Source organism: Bos indicus x Bos taurus, chromosome 18, assembly GCF_003369695.1.
Source record: "Bos indicus x Bos taurus breed Angus x Brahman F1 hybrid chromosome 18, Bos_hybrid_MaternalHap_v2.0, whole genome shotgun sequence".
In the NCBI taxonomy this organism is placed as follows: Eukaryota; Metazoa; Chordata; class Mammalia; order Artiodactyla; family Bovidae; genus Bos; species Bos indicus x Bos taurus.
In genome coordinates, this window is record NC_040093.1 from 22,582,255 (window position 1) to 22,603,073 (window position 20,819).

Here is a 20,819-nt window from a genome sequence, read left to right on the forward strand (position 1 = left end):
ATTTTATCAGCATATCATTGTTCACAGTAATCTCTTATGAGCCTTTGTGTATGTATGGTGTTACATATAACTTTCCCCTTTTCAGTTCTGATATTGATTTGGGCCCTCTTTTTTCCTTGATGTCTTTTGATTTTATTTTTCAGAATCAGCTTTTAGTTTCATTGATCTTTCCTATTTTTGTGTGTCTATTTATTTATGCCCTTATATTTATGATTTATTTCCTTCTACTAACTTTGGGTTTTGTTTGTTCTTTTTCTTGTCCTTTTAGGTGAAAGATTAAGTCATCTTATTGATGACTAAAGAATCTTTTTTCCTGAGGTAGGCTTTTATTGCTGTAAAGTCCCCTCTTAGAACTGCTTTTGCTGTGTCCAGTAGATTTTGGATATTGTGTTTTCATTTTCATTTGTCTCCAGGTACTTTTTTACTTCCTCTTTGATTTCTTCGGTGATCGAATGGTTATTTAGTAACATATTGTTTAGCTTCCACGTGTTTGTGCTTTTTGCAGTTTTTCTTTTTGTAGTTGATTCCTCTCAGCATTGTGGCCAGAAAAGATGCTCTGATTTCAGCTTTCTTAAATTTACCAAGGCTTGTTTTGTGGCCTAGCATGTGGTCTCTCCTAAAGAATGTTTTATGTGTTATTTGAAAAGAATGTGTATTGTGCTGTTTGGGGATGGAATGTTTTATATATGTTAAGTCCATCTGGTGTAATAGGTCATTTAAGACTAGCATTTGCTTATTGATTGTCTGATCTGTCGATTTATATAAGTGGGAGTGTTAAAGTCCCTTCCTATCATTGTGTTACTTTTATTTTCTCCTTTACATGTTAGTATTTGCTTTATATATTTAGGTGCTCCTATGTTGAGAGCATGGCACCCCACTCCAGTACTCTTGCTTGGAAAATCCCATGGACGGAGGAACCTGGTAGGCTGCAGTCCATGGGGTCGCTAAGAGTCAGACACGACTGAGCGACTTCACGTTCATACATTGGAGAAGGAAATGGCAACCCACTCCAGTGTTCTTGCCTGGAGAATCCCAGGGACGGGGGAGCCTGGTGGGCTGCCATCTCTGGGGTCGCACAGAGTCAGACATGACTGAAGCGACTTAGCAGCAGCAGCAGCAGCATGTTGAGAGCACGTATTATATTTACCATCATTATATCTTCTTGGATTGACCCCTTGATTGTTATGTAATGCCCATCTCTTGTAAGTCTTTAAACTCTATTTTGTCTGATATAAGTATTGCTACCCAGGTTTTGATTTCCATTTCCATGGAATAACTTTTTCCATCTACTCACTTTCAATCTATGTGCATATTTAGATCTGAAGTGAATCTCCTGTAGGCAGCATATATACAGATCTTATTTTTATATCCACTCATATATCCATCCATTTTATATCCACTCTATGTCTTTTGAGCATTTAGTCCACTTACACTTAATTACTTAAATGTATGTTCTTATCACCATTTTGTTATTTGAGGTTGTTTTAATTTTTTGTTCCTTCTTTTGTTCTCTTGTGATTAGATGGCTATCTTTCATGTTATGTTTGAATTCCTTTTTATTTTTGTATCTATTATAGTTTTGGTTTGAGTTATGTGAAGTTTATATATAACAAACTATACACACACACACACACACACACACATGCACACACACAATTATTAAGTTGCTGATCTAATTTTAAATGCATTTAACAACCCTGCATTTGTATTGTCCCCCACTTATGAGTACTGTTTTTGACAACATGTTTTACTGCCATCTAATTGTTTTGTGTACTCTATAACTGCTTGTTGTGATATATAGATGATTTTTTACCTTCATTTAACCTTCCTACTAGCTTTGTATGTGGTTGATTTTCTACCTTTACTGTTTCTTTGCAAGGGCTCCTGTTTTTTATCTTTTTGGTAGATTATTTCCTTTTTCAGTAGGAATGCTCCTTTTGCCTTAAACTCTATTCTGATATTGACATTGCTGAATCAGCTGTCTTTCAGACTTCTACCTTTAGTAACATGTCTCAGTTCAGTTCAGTCACTTAGTCGTGTCTGACTCTTTGCGACCCCATGAACTGCAGCACGCCAGGCCTCCCTGTCCATCACCAACTCCCAGAGTTCACTCAAACTCATGTCCATTGAGTCAGTGATACCATCCAGCCATCTCAACCTCTGTCATCCCCTTCTCCTCCTGCCCCCAATCCCTCCCAGCATCAGAGTCTTTTCCAATGAGTCAACTCTTCGCATGAGGTGGCCAAAGTACTGGAGTTGCAGCTTTAGCATCATTCCTTCCAAAGAACACGCAGGACTGACCTCCTTCAGAATGGACTGGTTGGATCTCCTTGCAGTCCAAGGGACTCTCAAGAGTCTTCTCCAGCACCACAGTTCAAAAGCATCAATTCTTCGGCATTCAGCTTTCTTCACAGTCCAACTCTCACATCCATACATGACCACAGGAAAAACCATAGCCTTGACTAGATGGACCTTTGTTGGCAAAGTAATGTCTTTGCTTTTGAATATGCCATCTAGGTTGGTCATAACTTTCCTTCCAAGGAGTAAGTGTCTTTTAATTTCATGGCTGCAATCACCATCTGCAGTGATTCTGGAGCCCAGAAAAATAAAGTCTGACACTGTTTCCCCATCCATTTCCCATGAAGTGATGGGACCAGATGCCATGATCATAGTTTTCTGAATGTTGAGCTTTAAGCCAACTTTTTCACTCTCCACTTTCACTTTCATCAAGAGGCTTTTTAGTTCCTCTTCACTTTCTGCCATAAGGGTGGTGTCATCTGCATATCTGAGGTTATTGATATTTCTCCTGGCAATCTTGATTTTAGCTCATGCTTCTTCCAGCCCAGCATTTCTCATGATGTACTCTGCATATAAGTTAAATAAGCAGGGTGACAACATACAGCCTTGACGTACTCCTTTTCCTATTTGGAACCAGTCTGTTGTTCCATGTCCAGTTCTAACTGTTGCTTCCTGACCTGAATATAGGTTTCTTAAGAGGCAGGTCAGCTGATCTGGTATGCCAATCTCTTGAAGAATTTTCCACAGTTTATTGTGATCCATACAGTCAAAGGCTTTGGCATAGTGAATAAAGCAGAAATAGATGTATTTCTGGAACTCTCTTGCTTTTTCGATGATCCAATGGATGTTGGCAATTTGATCTCTGGTTCCTCTGCCTAACATGTCTAACCCCTTTTAAATGTCTACCTTTCAGTGATATGGATTCTGGCTTGTGTCTCTTTCAACAAACCCAATCTGAGAGTCTCCAGCTGAGCAAGTGGAATTTGATTATATTGGATATGATTACTGCTACAGATAGGTTAATTCCTATCATATTGCTTTGTGTTTTCTTGGCTTAAAAAAAATCTTACCCTGATTTATTAACCATCAAATGTTTTTATTCCTTTTTTTTTCTTGTATTGATATAGATGGAAGTTATATTTCTATTCTTTTAGTAATTACCTTTAAAATTTAACATGAATACCTAGTAGAGTCTATCAGTATCTCAGTTTTCTTTCCTCTCTTGCAAGGGCTTTCCCTTTCATATCATCTAGTATATCAGCTACACCATGTTTGTAAAGCGAACCAATCCTCCAAAAAAGTCTCTCATGACAGAAATAAAAAATCCAATACTTACATACATAGAAAATGTGCTTTACTGCTGTCTCCTTAACATTACTTCTTCAATAAACTTAGTTCATTGTCCTCTTTTGTTGGAGTAGACTTTTTAAGTTTCCAACAAGGACTGAAGAAAAGTAAATGTATCATAGCTATTGTTTATCTAAACATTTATTTTGCCAGTAGTCTTGAATGATGATTTAGCTATGCAGAATTCTAATCTGAAAATCGAATCAATTTCCCTCATCCCTTTCAAAGTGTTATTTCTCATGAGATGGCTGTTGTTCTGACTGTCCTAATTTTCTAGTTAATCTTTTAAATTCGGTAGCTTAAATTTTTTTCCCTTCCACTATGTTTATGACACCACCCTTATGGCAGAAAGTGAAGAGGAACTAAAAAGCCTCTTGATGAAGGTGAAAGTGGAGAGTGAAAAAGTTGGCTTAAGGCTCAACATTCAGAAAACTAAGATCATGGCATCCGGTCCCATCACTTCATGGGAAATAGATGGGGAAACAGTGGAAACAGTGTCAGACTTTATTTTTCTGGGCTCCAAAATCACTACAGATGGTGACTGCAGCCATGAAATTAAAAGACGCTTATTCCTTGGAAGGAAAGTTATGACCAACCTAGATAGCATATTCAAAAGCAGAGACATTACTTTGCCAACAAAGGTCTGTCTAGTCAAGGCTATGGTTTTTCCTGTGGTCATGTATGGATGTGAGAGTTGGACTGTGAAGAAAGCTGAGCGCCAAAGAATTGATGCTTTTGAACTGTGGTGTTGGAGAAGACTCTTGAGAGTCCCTTGGACTGCAAGGAGATCCAACCAGTCCCTTCTGAAGGAGATCAGCCCTGGGATTTCTTTGGAAGGAATGATGCTAAAGCTGAACCTCCAGTACTTTGGCCACCTCATGCGAAGAGTTGACTCACTGGAAAAGACTCTGATGCTGGGAGGGATTGGGGGCAGGAGGAGAAGGGGACGACAGAGGATGAGATGGCTGGATGGCATCACTGACTCAATGGATGTGAGTCTGAGTGAACTCTGGGAGTTGGTGATGGACAGGGAGGCCTGGCATGCTGCGATTCATGGGGTTGCAAAGAGTCGGACACGACTGAGCGACTGATATGATGTTTTATTTCCTGAACTGGGTTCGGTCTGAATGCTCAGAATGTTTTGATTATGTAAAGGCTCTCTGCTCTTCTTTGCTGTTTTTTAAGATTTATTTATGTGGCTGCATTGGGTCTTAGTTGCAGCATGCAAACTCTTAGTTGCAGCATGTGGGATCTAGTTCCCAGACCAGGAATCAAACCCAGGTCCTCTGCATTGGGAGCTCGGAGTCTTAGCCATTAGACCAGACCACCAGGGAAGTCCCTTTCTGCTCTTCTGTGAATTTTCTTATCCCATTCAATATATTCAAGCTTATTCCTGTGTTTCTTTCTTAATTTCCTGGCTATATTTTCTATTTCTCTATGCTTCATATTCAGTCTCAGTTCAGTTCAGTCACTTAGTCGTGTCTAACTCTTTGCGACCCCATGGACTGCAGCATGCCAGGCCTCCCTGTCCATCACCAACTCCCGGAGCTAACTCAAACTCATGTCCATTGAGTCAGTAATGCCATCCAACCATCTCATCCTCTGTCATCCCTTCTCCTCTTGCCTTCAACCTCTCCCAGCATCAGGGTCTTTTCCAATGAGTCAGTTCTTTGCATCAGGTGGCCAAAGTATTGGAGCTTCAGCTTCAGCATCAGTCCTTTCAGTGAATATTCAGGACTGATTTCCTTTAGGATTGACTGATTTGATCTCCTTGCAGTCCAAGGGACTCTCAAGAGTCTTCTCCAACACCACAGTTCAAAAGCATCAATTCTTTGGCGCTCAGCTTTCTTTATGGTCCAACTCTCAAATCCATACATGACTACTGGGAAAACCATAGCTTTGACTAGATGAACTTTTGTTGGCAAAGTAATGTCTCTGCTTTTTAATATGCTGTCTAGCTTTTCTTCCAAGGAGCAAGCATCTTTTAATTTCATGGCTGCAGTTACCATCTGCAGTGATTTTGGAGTCCAAGAAAAGAAAGTCTGTCACTGTTTCCATTGTTTCCTAATCTATTTGCCATGAAGTGATGGGATCAAATGCCATGATCTTCACTTTTTGAATGTTGAATTTTAAGCCAGCTTTTTCACTCTCCTCTTTCACGTTCATCAAGAGGCTCTTTAGTTCCTCTTCACTTTCTGCCGTTAAGGGTGGTGTCATCAGCATATTTGAAAAAAGTGAAAGTGAAGTTGCGCAGTCCTGTCTGACTCTTTGCAACCCCATGGACTGTAGCCTACAAGGCTCCTCCATCCATGGGATTTTCCAGGCAAGAGTACTGGAGTCGGTTGCCATTTCCTTCTCCAGGGGATCTTCCCAACCCAGGGATCAAACCTGGGTCTCCTGCATTGTAGGCAGATGTTTTACCATCTGAGCCACCAGGGAAGTCATATATCTGAGGTTATTGAGCCTTGATGTACTCCTTTCCCAATTTGGAACCAGTCCGTCGTTCCATGTCTAGTTCTAACTGTTGCTTCTTGACCTTCACACAGATTTCTCAGGAGGCAGGTAAGATGGTCTGATATTCCCATCTCATTAAGAATTTTCCACAGTTTGTTGTGATCCATACAGTCAAAGGCTTTGGCGTAGTCAATAAAGCAGAAATAGGTATTTTCTGGATCTCTCTTGCTTTTCCTATGATCCAGTGGATGTTGGCAATTTGATCTCTGATTCCTCTGCCTTTTCTAAATCCAGCTTGAACATCTGGAAGTTCTAGGTTCATGTACTGTTGAAGCCTTGCTTGGGGAATTTTGAGCATTACTTTGCTAATGTGTGAGATGAGTGCAATTGTGTGGTAGTTTGAACATTCTTCGCATTGCCTCTTTGGGATTGGAATGAAAATTGACCTTTTCCAGTTCTGTGGCCACTGCTGAGTTTTCCAAATTTGCTGGCATATTGAGTGCAGCACTCTAACAGCATCACCTTTTAGGATTTGAAATAGCTCAGCTGGAATTCCATCACCTCTACCAGCTTTGTTCATAGTGATGCTTCCTAAGGCCCACTTGACTTTGCATTCCAGGATGTCTGGCTCTAGGTGAGTGATCACACCATCATGGTTATCTGGGTGATTATCATCTTTTTTGTATAGTTCTTCCATGTATTCTTGCCACCTCTTCTTAATATCCTCTGCTTCTGTTCTGTTCAGTTCAGTTCAGTTCAGTTGCTCAGTCGTGTCCGACTCTTTGCGACCCCATGAATTGCAGCATGCCAGGTCTTCCTGTCCATCACCAACTCCTGGAGTTCACTCAGACTCATGTCCATTGAGTCAGTGATGCCATCCAGCCATCTCATCCTCTGTCGTCCCCTTCTCCCCCAATCCCTCCCAGCATCAGAGTCTTTTCCAATGAGTCAACTCTTCGAATGAGGTGGCCAAAGTACTGGAGTTTCAGCTTCAGCATCATTCCTTCCAAAGAAATCCCAGGGCTGATCTCCTTCAGAATGGACTGGTTGGATCTCCTTGCAGTCCAAGGGAGTCCCTGCTTCTGTTAGGTCCATACCATTTCTGTCCTTTATTGTGCCCATCTTTGCATGAAATGTTCCCTTAGTATCTCTAATTTTCTTGAAGAAATCTCTGGAGATGGGAATGGCAAACCACTTCAGTATTCTGGCCTTGAGAACCCCATGAACAGTGTGAAAAGGCATTCATCTAAAATGCATTTAATCAGCTTACTTGTGCAAAACTCACTTATTCAAGAGACTGGACTCCATCTGAAAATACCAGGGTCATAACTCAGTCCTTTTCTGTGTGGCCTCAGTAGTGAGATTAGGACACACTTGCTTTGTGTTCACACTGTAACCCACATGCCTTCATCGACTGACTTCCTTATTATTGCCCTTTCAGACTTGTTTTCGTTGCGGGCCGGGAAGGCCACATGCTGAAAGTGCTGTCTTACATCAGCGTCAGGCGCCTCACTCCAGCTCCTGCCATCATGTTTCATGTAAGTATGAATTGTGCCGTGAAAACACCCTCTTAAGGCAGAGGGTCCCTCAGTCTGGATGATAAAGTATAAACTTGGTCACTAAGTTCAGTGATTTTCAAATGACCCAGGGTTCCCAGTCCTCAGGTATATAAAAAAGTTCAAAACAATTAAAGTAATTTACCCAACTTCTGCTCCTTGTTCTGAATTCATCTATGAAAGACACTGATTGACTCTTCCAAGCTCGTACCCTTTACACGTCTTACATGCACATTTGTGTGCTCTGGGTCCCTGGTAACAAACTGCACAAAACCCGACTAGCTTATGGGGAAGGAGAAGGCATTTTACGAGGTAGCTAATGGCAACAGCTTCTCGTTGTGGTCCAATAATTCGTAAGTCATGGGATGCTTGTGAATTAAAGGCCCTTTGACATTTTCTGATTGGAATTTCTCAGTGAGGGGTAGTCCTTGGCTGTATGCAACTGTTATGGGCAACTTTGGACCATCCACACCCTAGCTCAAGGGCCAGACTCTTTCTCCCACCCTGAGGAGAGCCCCTGTTCTGTCAGCCTACTCCCTCTGGAGATGAGAAAACAGACCCAGAATTACAGGAATTACAAGTCCAGGACAGTGGAGTAAATGCAGCCAATACCAGACCTAGACAGCCTGGGTTTTCTAGTGCAGGGTTCTTTCCCCCAGTGAAAACTCTTTGCAGGAAAATTAATGATTAGGAAGCTGGTGCAATATACATTTTGTTTTTCTCCTGTTTAAAAGAGCCACCTATTTTCCAAGTCCTTTCCATCACACCTCAAAGAAAAGAGCTTCCACCAGTCTGGCTTGACTCCAAATGTAATGGGATAAACAGAAGTTTTCTTTCACATTAAAGTGTTTATCCACTGCTTCTTTTGTCTTTTGTGAAGTCGTAAGGGTAATGTTTTCATGTAGTGATAACCTAAGAATTCATTCTTCTTTCCTCTAGGGCATGATAGCGATCATTTACATCATCCCTGGTGACATTAACTCATTAGTCAATTACTTCAGTTTCGCTGCATGGCTGTTTTATGGTTTGACGATCACCGGACTCATTGTGATGAGGTTTACAAGGAAAGAGCTGAAAAGACCTATCAAGGTAGGTTTAGTTCTCCAAATGTCACAAGTGGCTTTGTTTTCCTGAAGTGAGCTGGACAGTGGTAACTAATTTATTTATTTAGATGGAACTATTTTAAGTTCTAGGAGCCTGCTTTCTATTTTCAACCTTTTGTCCTGAATGTCATACTTCAAAGAGTGGAGTTTCCTCTTCATCTCATATCATAAATTATGATCCAGTCAGCCATCTCATTATTAATTTATTAAAGTTATCAGCAATACCTGTGACCTGTCTAAGCAAAGGGAGATTTCCAGTTCTGGCAGTTCCAGGATCTCTCGAGCATTCACTTTTTGTCTACTGATGGGGACTTCTGACTCAGACCCAGACCTGTTCCTGTGCACGCAGCCACCTACAGTCCACCTCTGCAATCTGTCTTAGGCTCCTTCCCACCTGCCTCCATGGCTGGTGTGGGTCCATATACTGATGGGGAAGGAGAATGTACTGTGTTTTGCTTATGTTATGGGCTCCTTTTTTTTTTTTTTTTTTTAAACCTATGGTATATTCTTTGGAGAAGGAAATGGCAACCCACTCCAGTATTCTTGCCTGGAGAATCCCATGGACAGAGGAGCCTGGTGGGCTACAGTCCACAGGGTCGCAAAGAGTTGGACACGACTGAAGTGACTTAGCACATATATTCTTATGATAACAAGCACAGATTTAAGAAAAAGGTAGGCAAGAAGAGGGCTTCAGAAACTATATAGCAAGAAAAAAAATAGTGTCTTTAGCTTTGGAATTCTGTTTCATAAATATGGTTAAAAGTCTTTCTGGCATGGTAGCTTGACTGTTACCCAGTCGCTGAAGTCAGCAGAGGCGTAGAGTGGCCTGCTGGGATCAGGCAGCTCCCCTCAATCAGGAAACCAAGCATGCAAAATCATGATGGTAGCACAGATTGGTAATCTGCACAAAACTGCTCAAACAGAAATAAAAAGGATTTGAGAAAAAATAAGTGAGGAATCAGGAAAGAAAATGAGAGAGATCAACATATGTGTAACTGGAGTCGCTGAGGAAGAAAATGAAAGTAATAGAATTCTTAAAAGCTGTGATTTAAGAAACATTTCCTGAATTTGGAAGGAAAGGAGGAGAGGGGACCTTAAGAGGAGGCAGGGACTTGAATCAACACACTGAAAGTCATACAGTATAACTGAGATATCCTAACTAGAGTATAAATACATTCTGATAAAACTATGGAGTTTTTTTTTTTTTTTAATGCTTTGGGTATATCACATCCTCTTTCTTGTCCTCCTCCACCTCAATTCACTTATAAAGAAAAGGAAATATACAGGCATCAGACTTCTCACCAGCTACACTTTATGCCATAAGACAGTGGGCAACTTATTTAAGATATTCAAGGAAGGGAAATGTAAGTCAAATATTTTATATCTACTCAAACTGACCTTGAAGAGTAAAGTTACCAATGAGAGAACTCAAAGCATACATTGTTATATGAGACCTTCCTTCCTTTGGAATCACTAGAGAATGAGCTTTAGAAACCAAAAAGTCATGGGCATAAGGTGATTATATTTAAGAACTAAGACTTAACGACAGGAGATAAGGATGGCAAAACAGTATGTAAATTATTAAGCACTGATGACATAATATAACAAAAGTGGAAGAGAAAGCATAGGAAAGTATTCAAGTTAAGGGAAGTGTGTCAGAGAAGCTGCTTTAGGATACCAGCTGAAATTGGATGCTGGAGGGGGGAGAAGAAATCTTTAGCTTACTTCATTACTGCTTATTATGAACAATATCTTAAAAAGGGGGAGACAAAGGTATTATATTATACCTATTTATAATGGTAATGCTCAGAAGAAAGGGCTTCCCTGGTGGCTCAGTTGATAAAGAATGTGCCTGCAATGTGGGAGACCTGGGTTTGATCCCTGGGTTGAGAACTAAGAAAATTAGTGTTTATAGATAAATATATCCAAAACACACACACCCATGAAGCCACATCATGAAAGAACCTATACATGAAGACTCAGACAGGCAAACAAATCAGAATATCTTCCTGGTTGACATTTTCTCAGTAGAATGCTTACTAGGGTTTTTTGTTGTTACTGTGGGTTGTTTTTTTTTTTTTTTTTTTTTTTTTGCTTATTAGTTTTTTACATTCCCAAACTTTACAGAATCTATGAATCTCTTAATAGTCTTATGTCTAACTGATAGTTATATGGGAAAAAATGAGTATTTAAATTTCCAAAGCCCGCTACAGTATTTTTAATACATATGTGTGAAAAGTTTCAAATGACATTCCAAATCCGACACAAGTCACCATCATGTGTAGGCGTGCTGAAAAGTGTGGGAAAGCGCACGCATCTCAGACTTTGGGAAACATGTTATCGCATTAAAGGTGACCATTTACTAACAATCACACTAACTGGTGCCAGGAAATGATTTTTTTAAGCAGCTAACTTCTAGGTATAACACATTTGTTGTTGTGTACTCACTAACTCGTGTCTGACTCTCTGCGGCCTCAGGGACTGCAGCCCGCCAGGCTTCTCCATCCAGGCATTTTCCAGGCAAGAATACTGGAATGAGTTGCCATTTCCTTCTCTCCAGGGGATCCTGCAGACCCAGGGGCTGCACCCTTGTCTCCTGCATTGCAGGTGGATTCTTTACCACTGAGCCACCAGGGAAGCCCATAGCACATGTTGGATATATATATGCATTTACTATCTTATAGTTATATCTGAAAACTCTACTTAGAAGTTTAGGATTTCACCTGATACACGGTAATTTTCCCCACTTTAACAATAAAGAAAGTAGAGCCTCTGGTGAGACTTTTCCCACAGAATGCTACTCTTTAAAGGGCAAGAAAATGACAGTTAAGTAGAAGGTACTTTATACAGACATGTGAAACAATATGAAAACAAAACTTACCAGCTGTATGAATAAACTGGCTTATTCAGCCTAAATAGTTTAAATTGGCCATTAAAAGAAAAAAATAATTTTTAGGCAGGTTTACAAAGTGGTGAAAGATTAAAAGGATAGGCAAAAAAAAATGAAGCAAATGAAAATTCGTAGAAAACGTGCTGTGATCTTATCAGACAAACACTCAGACCCAGAACACGAGACAAAGACCATTAAGTAATAATGGCTAAAGAGAAAAGAGTTGTGAAAACCTGTTTACCACACCACATAATTACTTTTAGGGAACAAACCACAGGAAACAGGAGGAGAAACAGGCACACACAAATAGAAGGCTTTAAAACATCTCCCTCAGAGCAGGGTCGGTCCAGGCACATCACTAGTAAAGGCAACTGAAGAGCTAAAACAATATAACAGGTACATTTTAGAGATTCCTATCAAATTCTGAGTTCCCCAAATAGCAATCACACCTTTTCAAGTGAAGAGGGGACATGTCTGAATTTGTAATGGCACCAAGAAAAACTCCGATTAAAAAGTCAGGAATGTTACAAAGTACATTCTCTGTCTATAATGCAATAAAACAGGAAATCGATTTTAAAAATTAACATCTTTTTGATCCAAATGGAGACAGGAAATGAAAGTACATAAATTCCTAAAAATAACAAATTAATAACAAGACATCTATGATCAGTACTTTAAGGAAGTTCCGCTATATTACTTACATCAATAAAAATGAAAACAAATTAAATAGACAACTCAAAAAGCAAGAGAAAAATCAACAAAGAAAACCAAAAGAATGTAGAAGGAATCAGTAAACCTAAAGAAAGAACTTAAGATTCTTAACTGGATTATTTTTTAGAATTTCACCATGAACTCAGATTCTGCTGGGGTAGTAAGCTGTATTTTCCTAGAAAACTGTCCATTTCATGTAGGTGTTTGAATTTATTTGTATACAGCTATACAAAATAGTTTATGATTTTTAAAAAAAAAAAACTTACTATGTTCCAGAGATTATTTCTCCATTTTTGTTTATCTGTGTATTTATGCTTTCTGTTTTTCTTTTTAGGGTAAGCTACAGGTTGTTTTACTGATTTTTCTAATTATTTTTATGGATTGTAACACTAATACCAAACCTTGCAAAGACAGCACAGAAAAATCACAGACCAATCTCACTTTTGAATATTGATAGAAAAATCATAAAATAATTTAACAAATAGAATCCAATTATATTAAAAACATACCACGACTAAGTCAAGTTTGTGCAAGCGTGGCTGAAGATTAGAATGAACTGGATTTAATTCATGGGGGATATAATTCATCATATTAATATACCTATGGTGAATACCCCTATGATCACCTCCCACAGATGCCAAAAACCACCAGATAAAATTCAACATACATCACTGAGAGAAACACAATTAGAAACGCATAATCTTTTCCTTGGTATGATCACACACACAAACACACCTTATGGCAAAAAGCAATCTTAATTGATAAGCTTAACTGCTAACCTTAATACTAGAGAGATCCCTGCTAGGTCTAAGACAGGAATGCCTTCCTTCTATTGATTTCTACTATCAGCTAACACTGCTCTGAAGATAGCAGCAAGGCAATTACGTAAGAGAAAGCAATTAGGAGCCTAAGGATTAGAGAAGATTTTTGAAAGTCTTTCTCCACTCAAAGAAAATAAAAGTGTACACCTGGAAAACCCAAAAGGATCAAAGAAAAAACTACAAGAAAATATAGTAAAGTAATAAGACATAAAATTAAGACACTGAAATCAATAGCCTTTCTTTATAAAAATGATGTCCAATTAAAAGAAAATGAAAGACAACACCTCATCTTCCCCCTACTCTATCCGAAACAAAAACCTAGCCATAAACTTTAACAAGAGGTTAGACTTCTCCGTGGAAAAGTAAAATTCTCCTGCAAGACAAAAAAAGTAACTTGAACAAATGGAAATTCATCATCTTCTTGGATAGGGAGACTCAGCATCCTTCATTTAGACATTTCATGTCACTATAATAAAAAACACCATCTAATTTTTTTCTCTGGAGTTAGACAAGCTGATTTTACAGTTCATATTGAAGAACAAACTACTAACAGCAAGAATGGCCAGGGAAAACCTAGCCATTAAATGTTAAAATATAGATTCTAAAATTTAAATATCATAGTACTGATGCATGAAGAAAACATACACTGTTTTGTAATCCAAGAATGGAGAAAACCTTTCCAATGACTCAAAAATCAAGAAGTAATTTTTAAAAAAGGGGCAACCATATCTCCTGGCCAAAATAAAAATGCATGCATTCAAATAAGGAGAAGAAAATTGAAAGCACATATATATAACACTGGGGGAAATATCTGCAATAATATCACACACACAAAAAGGTAACAGCCCTCATTTAAAGAGTTCCTAAAATTGAGATGGGAGTTACTAACAACTGAAATGGACAAAAGATATAAATGGACACAAGTCAACAAAGTTCAATGAGAAGAATGCAATGAGACTTAAACATGAAACAAATGGACCCCAGCACACTCAGTTTTGTTCCTAACAAGAGACAGATGCCAGAATTCTAACGGGCTACCATTTCTTGCTTGTAAGATGGGGCAGAAATCCCAGAGTTTGGCCACACCCCATGGAGGTGGCCATGGGGAAACAGCCTTCTCCAACATTGCTGCTGCTGCTGCCAAGTTGCTTCAGTTGTGTCCTGGAATTCAAGTGATGTGGCCACTGTGGATGGAAACCTGGCCATATCCAGCAAAATTACACATGGATTTACCTTGTCACCCAGTCATCCTGTTTTGAGGTAATCTATCCCAAAGTCTAGTCAAGGCTATGGTTTTTCCAGTGGTCATGTATGGATGTGAGAGTTGGACTGTGAAGAAAGCTGAATGCTGAAGAATTGATGCTTTTGAACTGCGGTGTTGGAGAAGACTCTTGAGAGTCCCTGGGACTGCAAGGAGATCCAACCAGTCCATTCTAAAGGAGATCAGTCCTGGGTGTTCACTGGACGGAATGATGCTGAAGCTGAAACTCCAATACTTTGGCCACCTCATGTGAAGAGTTGACTCTGATGCTGGGAGGGGTTGGGGGCAGGAGGAGAAGGGGACGACAGAGGATGAGATGGCTGGATGGCATCACCAACTTGATGGACATGAGTTTGAGTGAACCCTGGGAGTTGGTGATGGACAGGGAGGCCTGGCATGCTGCAGTTCATGGGGTCGCAAAGAGTCAGACACAACTGAACGACTGAACTGAACTGATCCTAAAGTGAAGTTGACAAAAAATATGAAACACACCCAAGGTCATTTATTGTAGCATTAACTGTAAAAGCAAAAGCCTCAACACAACCCAAATGTCAATTAGTGGAAGACTAGCTGGATAAGTTTGGAACATCCACCAAATAGAGTGGTATGCAGTAGTAAAATGCCTAAGTAATTTTATACAGCACTGCTATCTCTGAAGTATCTTAATGGAAAAAAACAAGGTGTAACACTGTGTTTTATGCATTTGCTACCTTTTATGTAAGGGCAGTGGAAGATGAACAGGGGTATGCATGTTTGTGCATATACTTGTGCTTATTCTCAAAAAGAAATAATGGCAGAATAAAGCAAACTCAAGAAAAAATTTATAATATCAAAAAATCAAACACTGCAAAGGGAAAGAGCAAATCCCTGAAAACTCCAAACAAATGGAGATAAAAAAATATTACTCTATAAAAAGTAGATGACATAACCACACAGCATAACCACCAGAACTGATACTAAAGTGCATGACTTTTAACTGCATTTCCCTTGTGGCTTATACTCTTCTGTTAAAAAGAACTGCAAAAAAAAGTCTTAAACTTCATGCTACTTCATGCTACTTACAATGGTAGTACTGGTAGAGGGAATCCTGGCATGCTGCAATCCACAGGGTTGCAGAGAGTCAGACGACTGAGCAACTGACCTGAATTGAACTGGTATAGTTATTTTATTATAGACACATTGTAAGATAAAGAAAATAAGTAATCATGTGAAAGCCATTATGAAGATTTTCGAAAAGATGCATTAGGAAAGAATGCAAGTCTAGAGTAAAGTAAGGAAAAAAGTGCAATCTTACATTTGAATCAAAACTATTAGAATCATTTGTGCAATGTTTTCCCCTTCGTGAAAAAAAATGATTTTTCTCTGTCCTGGTGAAAGAACACTGAATACTCCAAGCACCCAGATGATGGTTTCTAAGTGTCCATTTCCTACCGAAAAGAAACAGCTCCCTGGAGAAATGGGTGAATCCAGACCTGCTAGGACTGGATGTCTCTCGAGCCCCTGAACTCACTGATTGACTTCAGGGATTCCAAAGTGTGGCAGTCAGACCTTAAGTGCTTCCTGAAGTGACGAAAGGAAGTGCACCGCTCCACCACAAAAGGCTCTTGCCCCCAGGTCTAGCCACCGGTTTTAACAAACGAGAGGCACAGAGGAGCAAGTTATCAGCAGAGCAAGATGAAGACAGTGTAGGACACACCATCCAATTCCGGCAACAAATTAATGACGAGACAGAGCAAGGAGGGAACCAACAGGTTAAAATCGAAGTCCTTGTCAGTTAGAAATGCATGATGTGGATTTTACAGGTAAAAATGACGTGAAGGTTTTCTTTATATTCTAGGGAAAAGGAAAAGAACAGGTGAAGTAAGGTCGGCAAATTTACTTACAAGTGATGGAAACTATATTCTTCTTTCTCTGTCAAGGGTATGAAAAATGTCAAAAGGGAAACAAGTGCTCAGGCCGAGTCACGACTCCATGTTGTTCTGCCTGCAGGTGCCCATTTTCATCCCCATCTTGGTGACTCTCTTATCCGTGTTTTTGGTTTTGGCCCCAATCATCAGCGCACCTGCGTGGGAGTATCTCTACTGTGTGTTGTTTATGCTGAGCGGCCTTGTATTTTATTTCCTTTTTGTCTACTATAAGTTTGCATGGGCTCAGAAAATCTCAAGTAAGTATCAACCGGGGAACCGCTGGGCTATTAGTGAAGCAAGGCAAGCCCAACACCCCGCAGCCTCATCTGTCCCGATGCTACCAGGACTTTCTTGTCACAGGGTCTCACACAGCTAACAAAATTTCATCTCCTCTTTGGGAGGACACGTGACCTGTTCCCCTCAGTGTGACACCCCTGGGGTCCACCTGTGGCCTCTATTATTTCCCAAGGACTTTGCTCCTTTCTTGAAAGAGCTCCTCCTGCCTCCAACCTCTTTACACTGATCTAAGCCTAAAGCTGAGGGGTTGCTGGTGCTCTGCTACAAAAATGAAAGAAAAGGTTAATAACTATCAGAAAACCAGCCACACTTGCCTATGCCTCTGAAAATGGACTTGCATTTGATTATATTGACAGAGAATCTAGCCAGGATAACTTACAACCTAAAGGCCCCACCCAAATACACCTATTTCTCAGCTTTGAGTGTTTAGCCAAGCTGTTCCCAACAAAAACTCTTAAGTTAGAATTAAGGAAGTAAAGAGAATGAACCATCTGTATTTTAAAGGAGATGCCAACTAAGTGACTTCAGACTACATATTCAGCCTTGGTCAGTGGTAGTTAAATATACACATATAACTGAGTCATTCATATTTTTCCTACAAATGGTTTGGTGGCAGTAAAATATTTAGCAGGTTCCTAATGCTTTAATGGGAATAACTTATTTCCAAAGAACCACCATAGCTCCCAGGATGGGTCTGTCCATCTCTACCTACCATGTCCCCCGCGCACAGCTCTAACAGGAGACACGTCACCAAGGAGTAACACTATCACTGCTCACCAATTAAGTGGGGTGAAGCGGATTTTTAATGACGCTTTTCTAACTGCACTTCCCCCCCAGAGCCTCTCACCATGCACCTTCAGATGCTGATGGAAGTCGTCCCCCCCGAGGAAGCTCCAGAGTAACAAGCTCTGCCTCTTGTGCCAGATCCAAGCTGTGATGAACTTATTTTTGTAAGCAATATTTGTGGTTATTTCTTCCTGATGTTTTTCTTAAGGAAAAAGAAACAAACATATTCACACGTGTATGATACTATTATTTTTAGCTATCCTTAGTTCTCTGGGTGGGTGCTGGCTGAAACCAGCAGGCAAGGACATAACCCAGAAGGACGGTGGTGGCGGGAAGGACTAAACCAGAGCCACGGGCACCACACAGCGACTCTAGCAAGGGGCACGTCACACCTACTTCAGTAAAGGGTGTTCTTTCAGCTCCATCATCAGAAGGGTACATATATGTATACACACACACACACGTATATGTGTATATACACACACACACATATATACATTTAAATATAAAATTGATGGAACTTTGCTTTGATTGAAATAGATTTTTAAAATACTCAAGTACGAGTGCTTTCCTACCCGCCCCACCCCTTCCTGTCTTTCACCGGGGGCGCAGGGGGCAGGTCCGTCCCAGGCTGGCTGTCAAGGCCTTCAGGGCACAGCTGACTGCCCAGGACCACCTGCAGCCTGTGTCCACAGAAGCTCAGCATCACAGGTCCCCTGACAACCTTCACTGGTATTTTAGTCAAGCCAGGACGTATGCTGTATAAAATTCTATTGCATTTGGCACTCAGGAATATTCCTGACAAAATATGGTCTAAAAGAATGGGAAAAGTAACATTTCCGTGAAAACACTGAAATTTTATTGATATATTGCAAAAGACTTTCACACCAAAACTAAGAACATGAGCAATTTTAGAAGCATGCAAAGGTACTTTTACCATGCATTTCAAAAAATTTCCCAAAACATGAAATCAGTACATATAATAATAGAGAACAACAACAACAAAAAACAGTGAGTAATTGTTTACATCTCACAAGCCAGTACTCCTGTATCTTACAGAACATAATTCAGAACTTCAAATAGTCATAAATTTAAATGTCTGAAAAAAGAAATTGAAATTTAAACATGTAGCCATCCTCTGCCCAATACTTTCACTCAGCTGTTAGTGAACCACACGAGAGAACCAATGTTACATCTTCTCTGAGAACAGGAAACCCCTTCACTTGACCTGGGCACACACCTGTGCAGCTCTGCTGCTTGCTATTATCATGTGTTGTGTTTTATGAAAGAGACTATACACTGGCGCATACACTGCAGGTGGCCAACAACCTCAGGGGAAAAGCCAGTGCAGCTCAGGAGGCCTGGCCACCGACCCAAAGGCCTCCCCGGTGGGAGCGAAAGCTGTATTTACCAAAATGGGATAAGAACGTTACAAGAGCTGCACAGAATCAGAACCTCTGCCAGCAAAGACAGCACAACTTCCCGAAGAGCCTGCCCAGTTTAGCCGGGAAAAAAGGACCGCTGGTACACTTCACATGCCAATCGGACACCTGCCGGTCAACCACGGGCTCACAGCGGCAGCAAGGATGCGATCCTGGCAGCTGTCCAGGCTGGACACCATGTCCGCCCCCCAGAGGGCAGCAGCATGACTCCACCCAGCAGCACGCCAGGCCCCACTGCTGGGCAATGGCCACCAAGAAGCAGACTGTCTTATTTTACAGATGAGGAAACTGAGAGCAAGAGGACGGTTCGTGCCTGCTCACGGGGCACGACAGCTTGAAGACAAAGTTTACTCCTGTTCAGGTGGTGCTCCATACCTGGGACACATACAAACGTGAGCCCCTGTGCTTTCTGATGTGTAAAACAGAATAAAGACTCGGGGGGCTGTCCTAACAGTCATGTTCTACCGTGTTATTTTCCAGTTCTAGGCAAAGCTGCCAGCCCCACACTGAGGCAGTGCACAGGGTGTGAACTGGCCAGCGGCTCGCCGTCTAACTTTCCGGGTAACATGGAGAGCCAGGCTCTGGGCAGTCCCACATTGAAGTGCTCATGACAAATGCACATTTCCTGATGACCTCATGACTGCGGGTGCTGCAGCTTCGCCGCAGGCTGAGGCCATGAATGTGTGCAGGGCTCACCATGAGCAGGTATTCTGAGCGTTACCTCCACGCACAAGTCCTCTTCAGTTTCCACTGGAGAGAGACCTGTGTCCTGTCTGTCCCAGACGCTGCAGGTTCCGAGGGTACTTCAGAAGCTTTACCTCCAGAAGGCCCTGGCTCAGGCTGCTATTGCTGAGGCAAGCCCATTCTCACCCTTGGACTGTCTCTTTGCAAGATGTCAGCTTAGCCTGGCCAATCAGCTATCGCTATGCAAAGACTACGAGGAGCATTAGCACACACACAGTTATGCTGAATGCCAACTAACTCATGGCTGAAAGTGAAGTCAAGCGTTAGTTGCTCAGTCATGTCTGACTCTTTGCGACCCCATGGACTGTAGCCTGCCAGGGTCCTCTGCCCATGGAACTAAGGCAAGAATACTGGAGTGGGTTGCCAATTCCTTCTCCAGGGGATCTTCCCGACCCAGAGATCAAACCCAGGTCTCCTGCACTGCAGGCAGATTCTTAACTATCTGAGCTACCAGGGAAGCCGTTGAAAAGGTTTCTTAAGCAGTGCAGAGTATGAATTTTAAGAAATCTCAATTTATATGTGCAAGCTCAGGTTTTAAGAATGTACCAAACACAGGTCTAGATGAAAAGACAACAACAGTGAACTCAGGTGGTACAGTTCGTTACCTGAACGCCTGGCTTGCATCACTCAACCTGAGAGTCAAGGCAGGCTTCACAGCAGGTGGCCAGCAGGACAGCCCAGCACTCACAGTGTCTCTGCTTCCACCTTCCTTCCAGAGTCTCATCATCAACTCGTGTTTCTATCAATTAAGAATTTCTCACCATTACTAATCCCAGTGCCGCAAGGTGACACTTAGTAACGCTTGATCCTTGAGGGAAAAATGGTCTGAATGTGACTGCCTGTCTTCTTAGCTCTGGTCACACAGCAATATCCATTTCTGTTCAGAAGCCTCTGGCCGCTCTGCAGGGTTTAATTCACATTCTCATTCACTCTCACTTTCATCTTCATCCGAACTTTTGTCACTGGTCTCAACCAAGCCTGCCACATTGCAGGACAGGTTTTTAGAGTTTACAACTAAAAGAGGTAGATATTATCAAAAATATGTTAATAATTACAGATTCATTAGCAAATCTTCCCCCATGCCCATTATTTTGGTCATTGCAGAAAAAGTCCCTTGGGTTCTAGCTCTATATTTTGTGACTCAAGTTTTCATTATTTTAAGCAAGAAACATGCAAGTAAAATTTGCCTGCATATGGCTAAG

General features: G+C 40.9%; 2 protein-coding genes across 6 annotated transcripts in view; one reads left to right on the forward strand and one right to left on the reverse strand.

The window, feature by feature from the left end:
- SLC7A9 (solute carrier family 7 member 9) overlaps nucleotides 1–20,819 on the forward strand; it is a 38,470-nt gene that overhangs the window by 13,556 nt on the left and 4,095 nt on the right. The window contains exons 10-14 of one of the 3 annotated variants that reach the window (XM_027516013.1): nucleotides 7,541–7,637; nucleotides 8,595–8,744; nucleotides 16,431–16,605; nucleotides 17,483–17,595; nucleotides 18,749–19,326. In XM_027516013.1, coding sequence (XP_027371814.1) covers nucleotides 7,541–7,637; nucleotides 8,595–8,744; nucleotides 16,431–16,605; nucleotides 17,483–17,547 — 487 coding nt within the window. In that variant the 3' untranslated portion in view covers nucleotides 17,548–17,595; nucleotides 18,749–19,326. Of the gene's footprint in view, nucleotides 1–7,540; nucleotides 7,638–8,594; nucleotides 8,745–16,430; nucleotides 16,606–17,482; nucleotides 19,327–20,819 lie in introns of those variants that run through there. The other 2 variants (XM_027516012.1, XM_027516014.1) reach the window with 2 other exon arrangements.
- TDRD12 (tudor domain containing 12) overlaps nucleotides 18,268–20,819 on the reverse strand; it is a 76,056-nt gene continuing 73,504 nt past the window's right edge. For all 3 annotated transcript variants that reach the window (XM_027516010.1, XM_027516009.1, XM_027516008.1), the window contains one exon: nucleotides 18,268–20,631. In XM_027516010.1, the coding sequence (XP_027371811.1) occupies nucleotides 20,540–20,631 (92 nt within the window). In that variant the 3' untranslated portion in view covers nucleotides 18,268–20,539. The remainder of the gene's footprint in view (nucleotides 20,632–20,819) is intronic.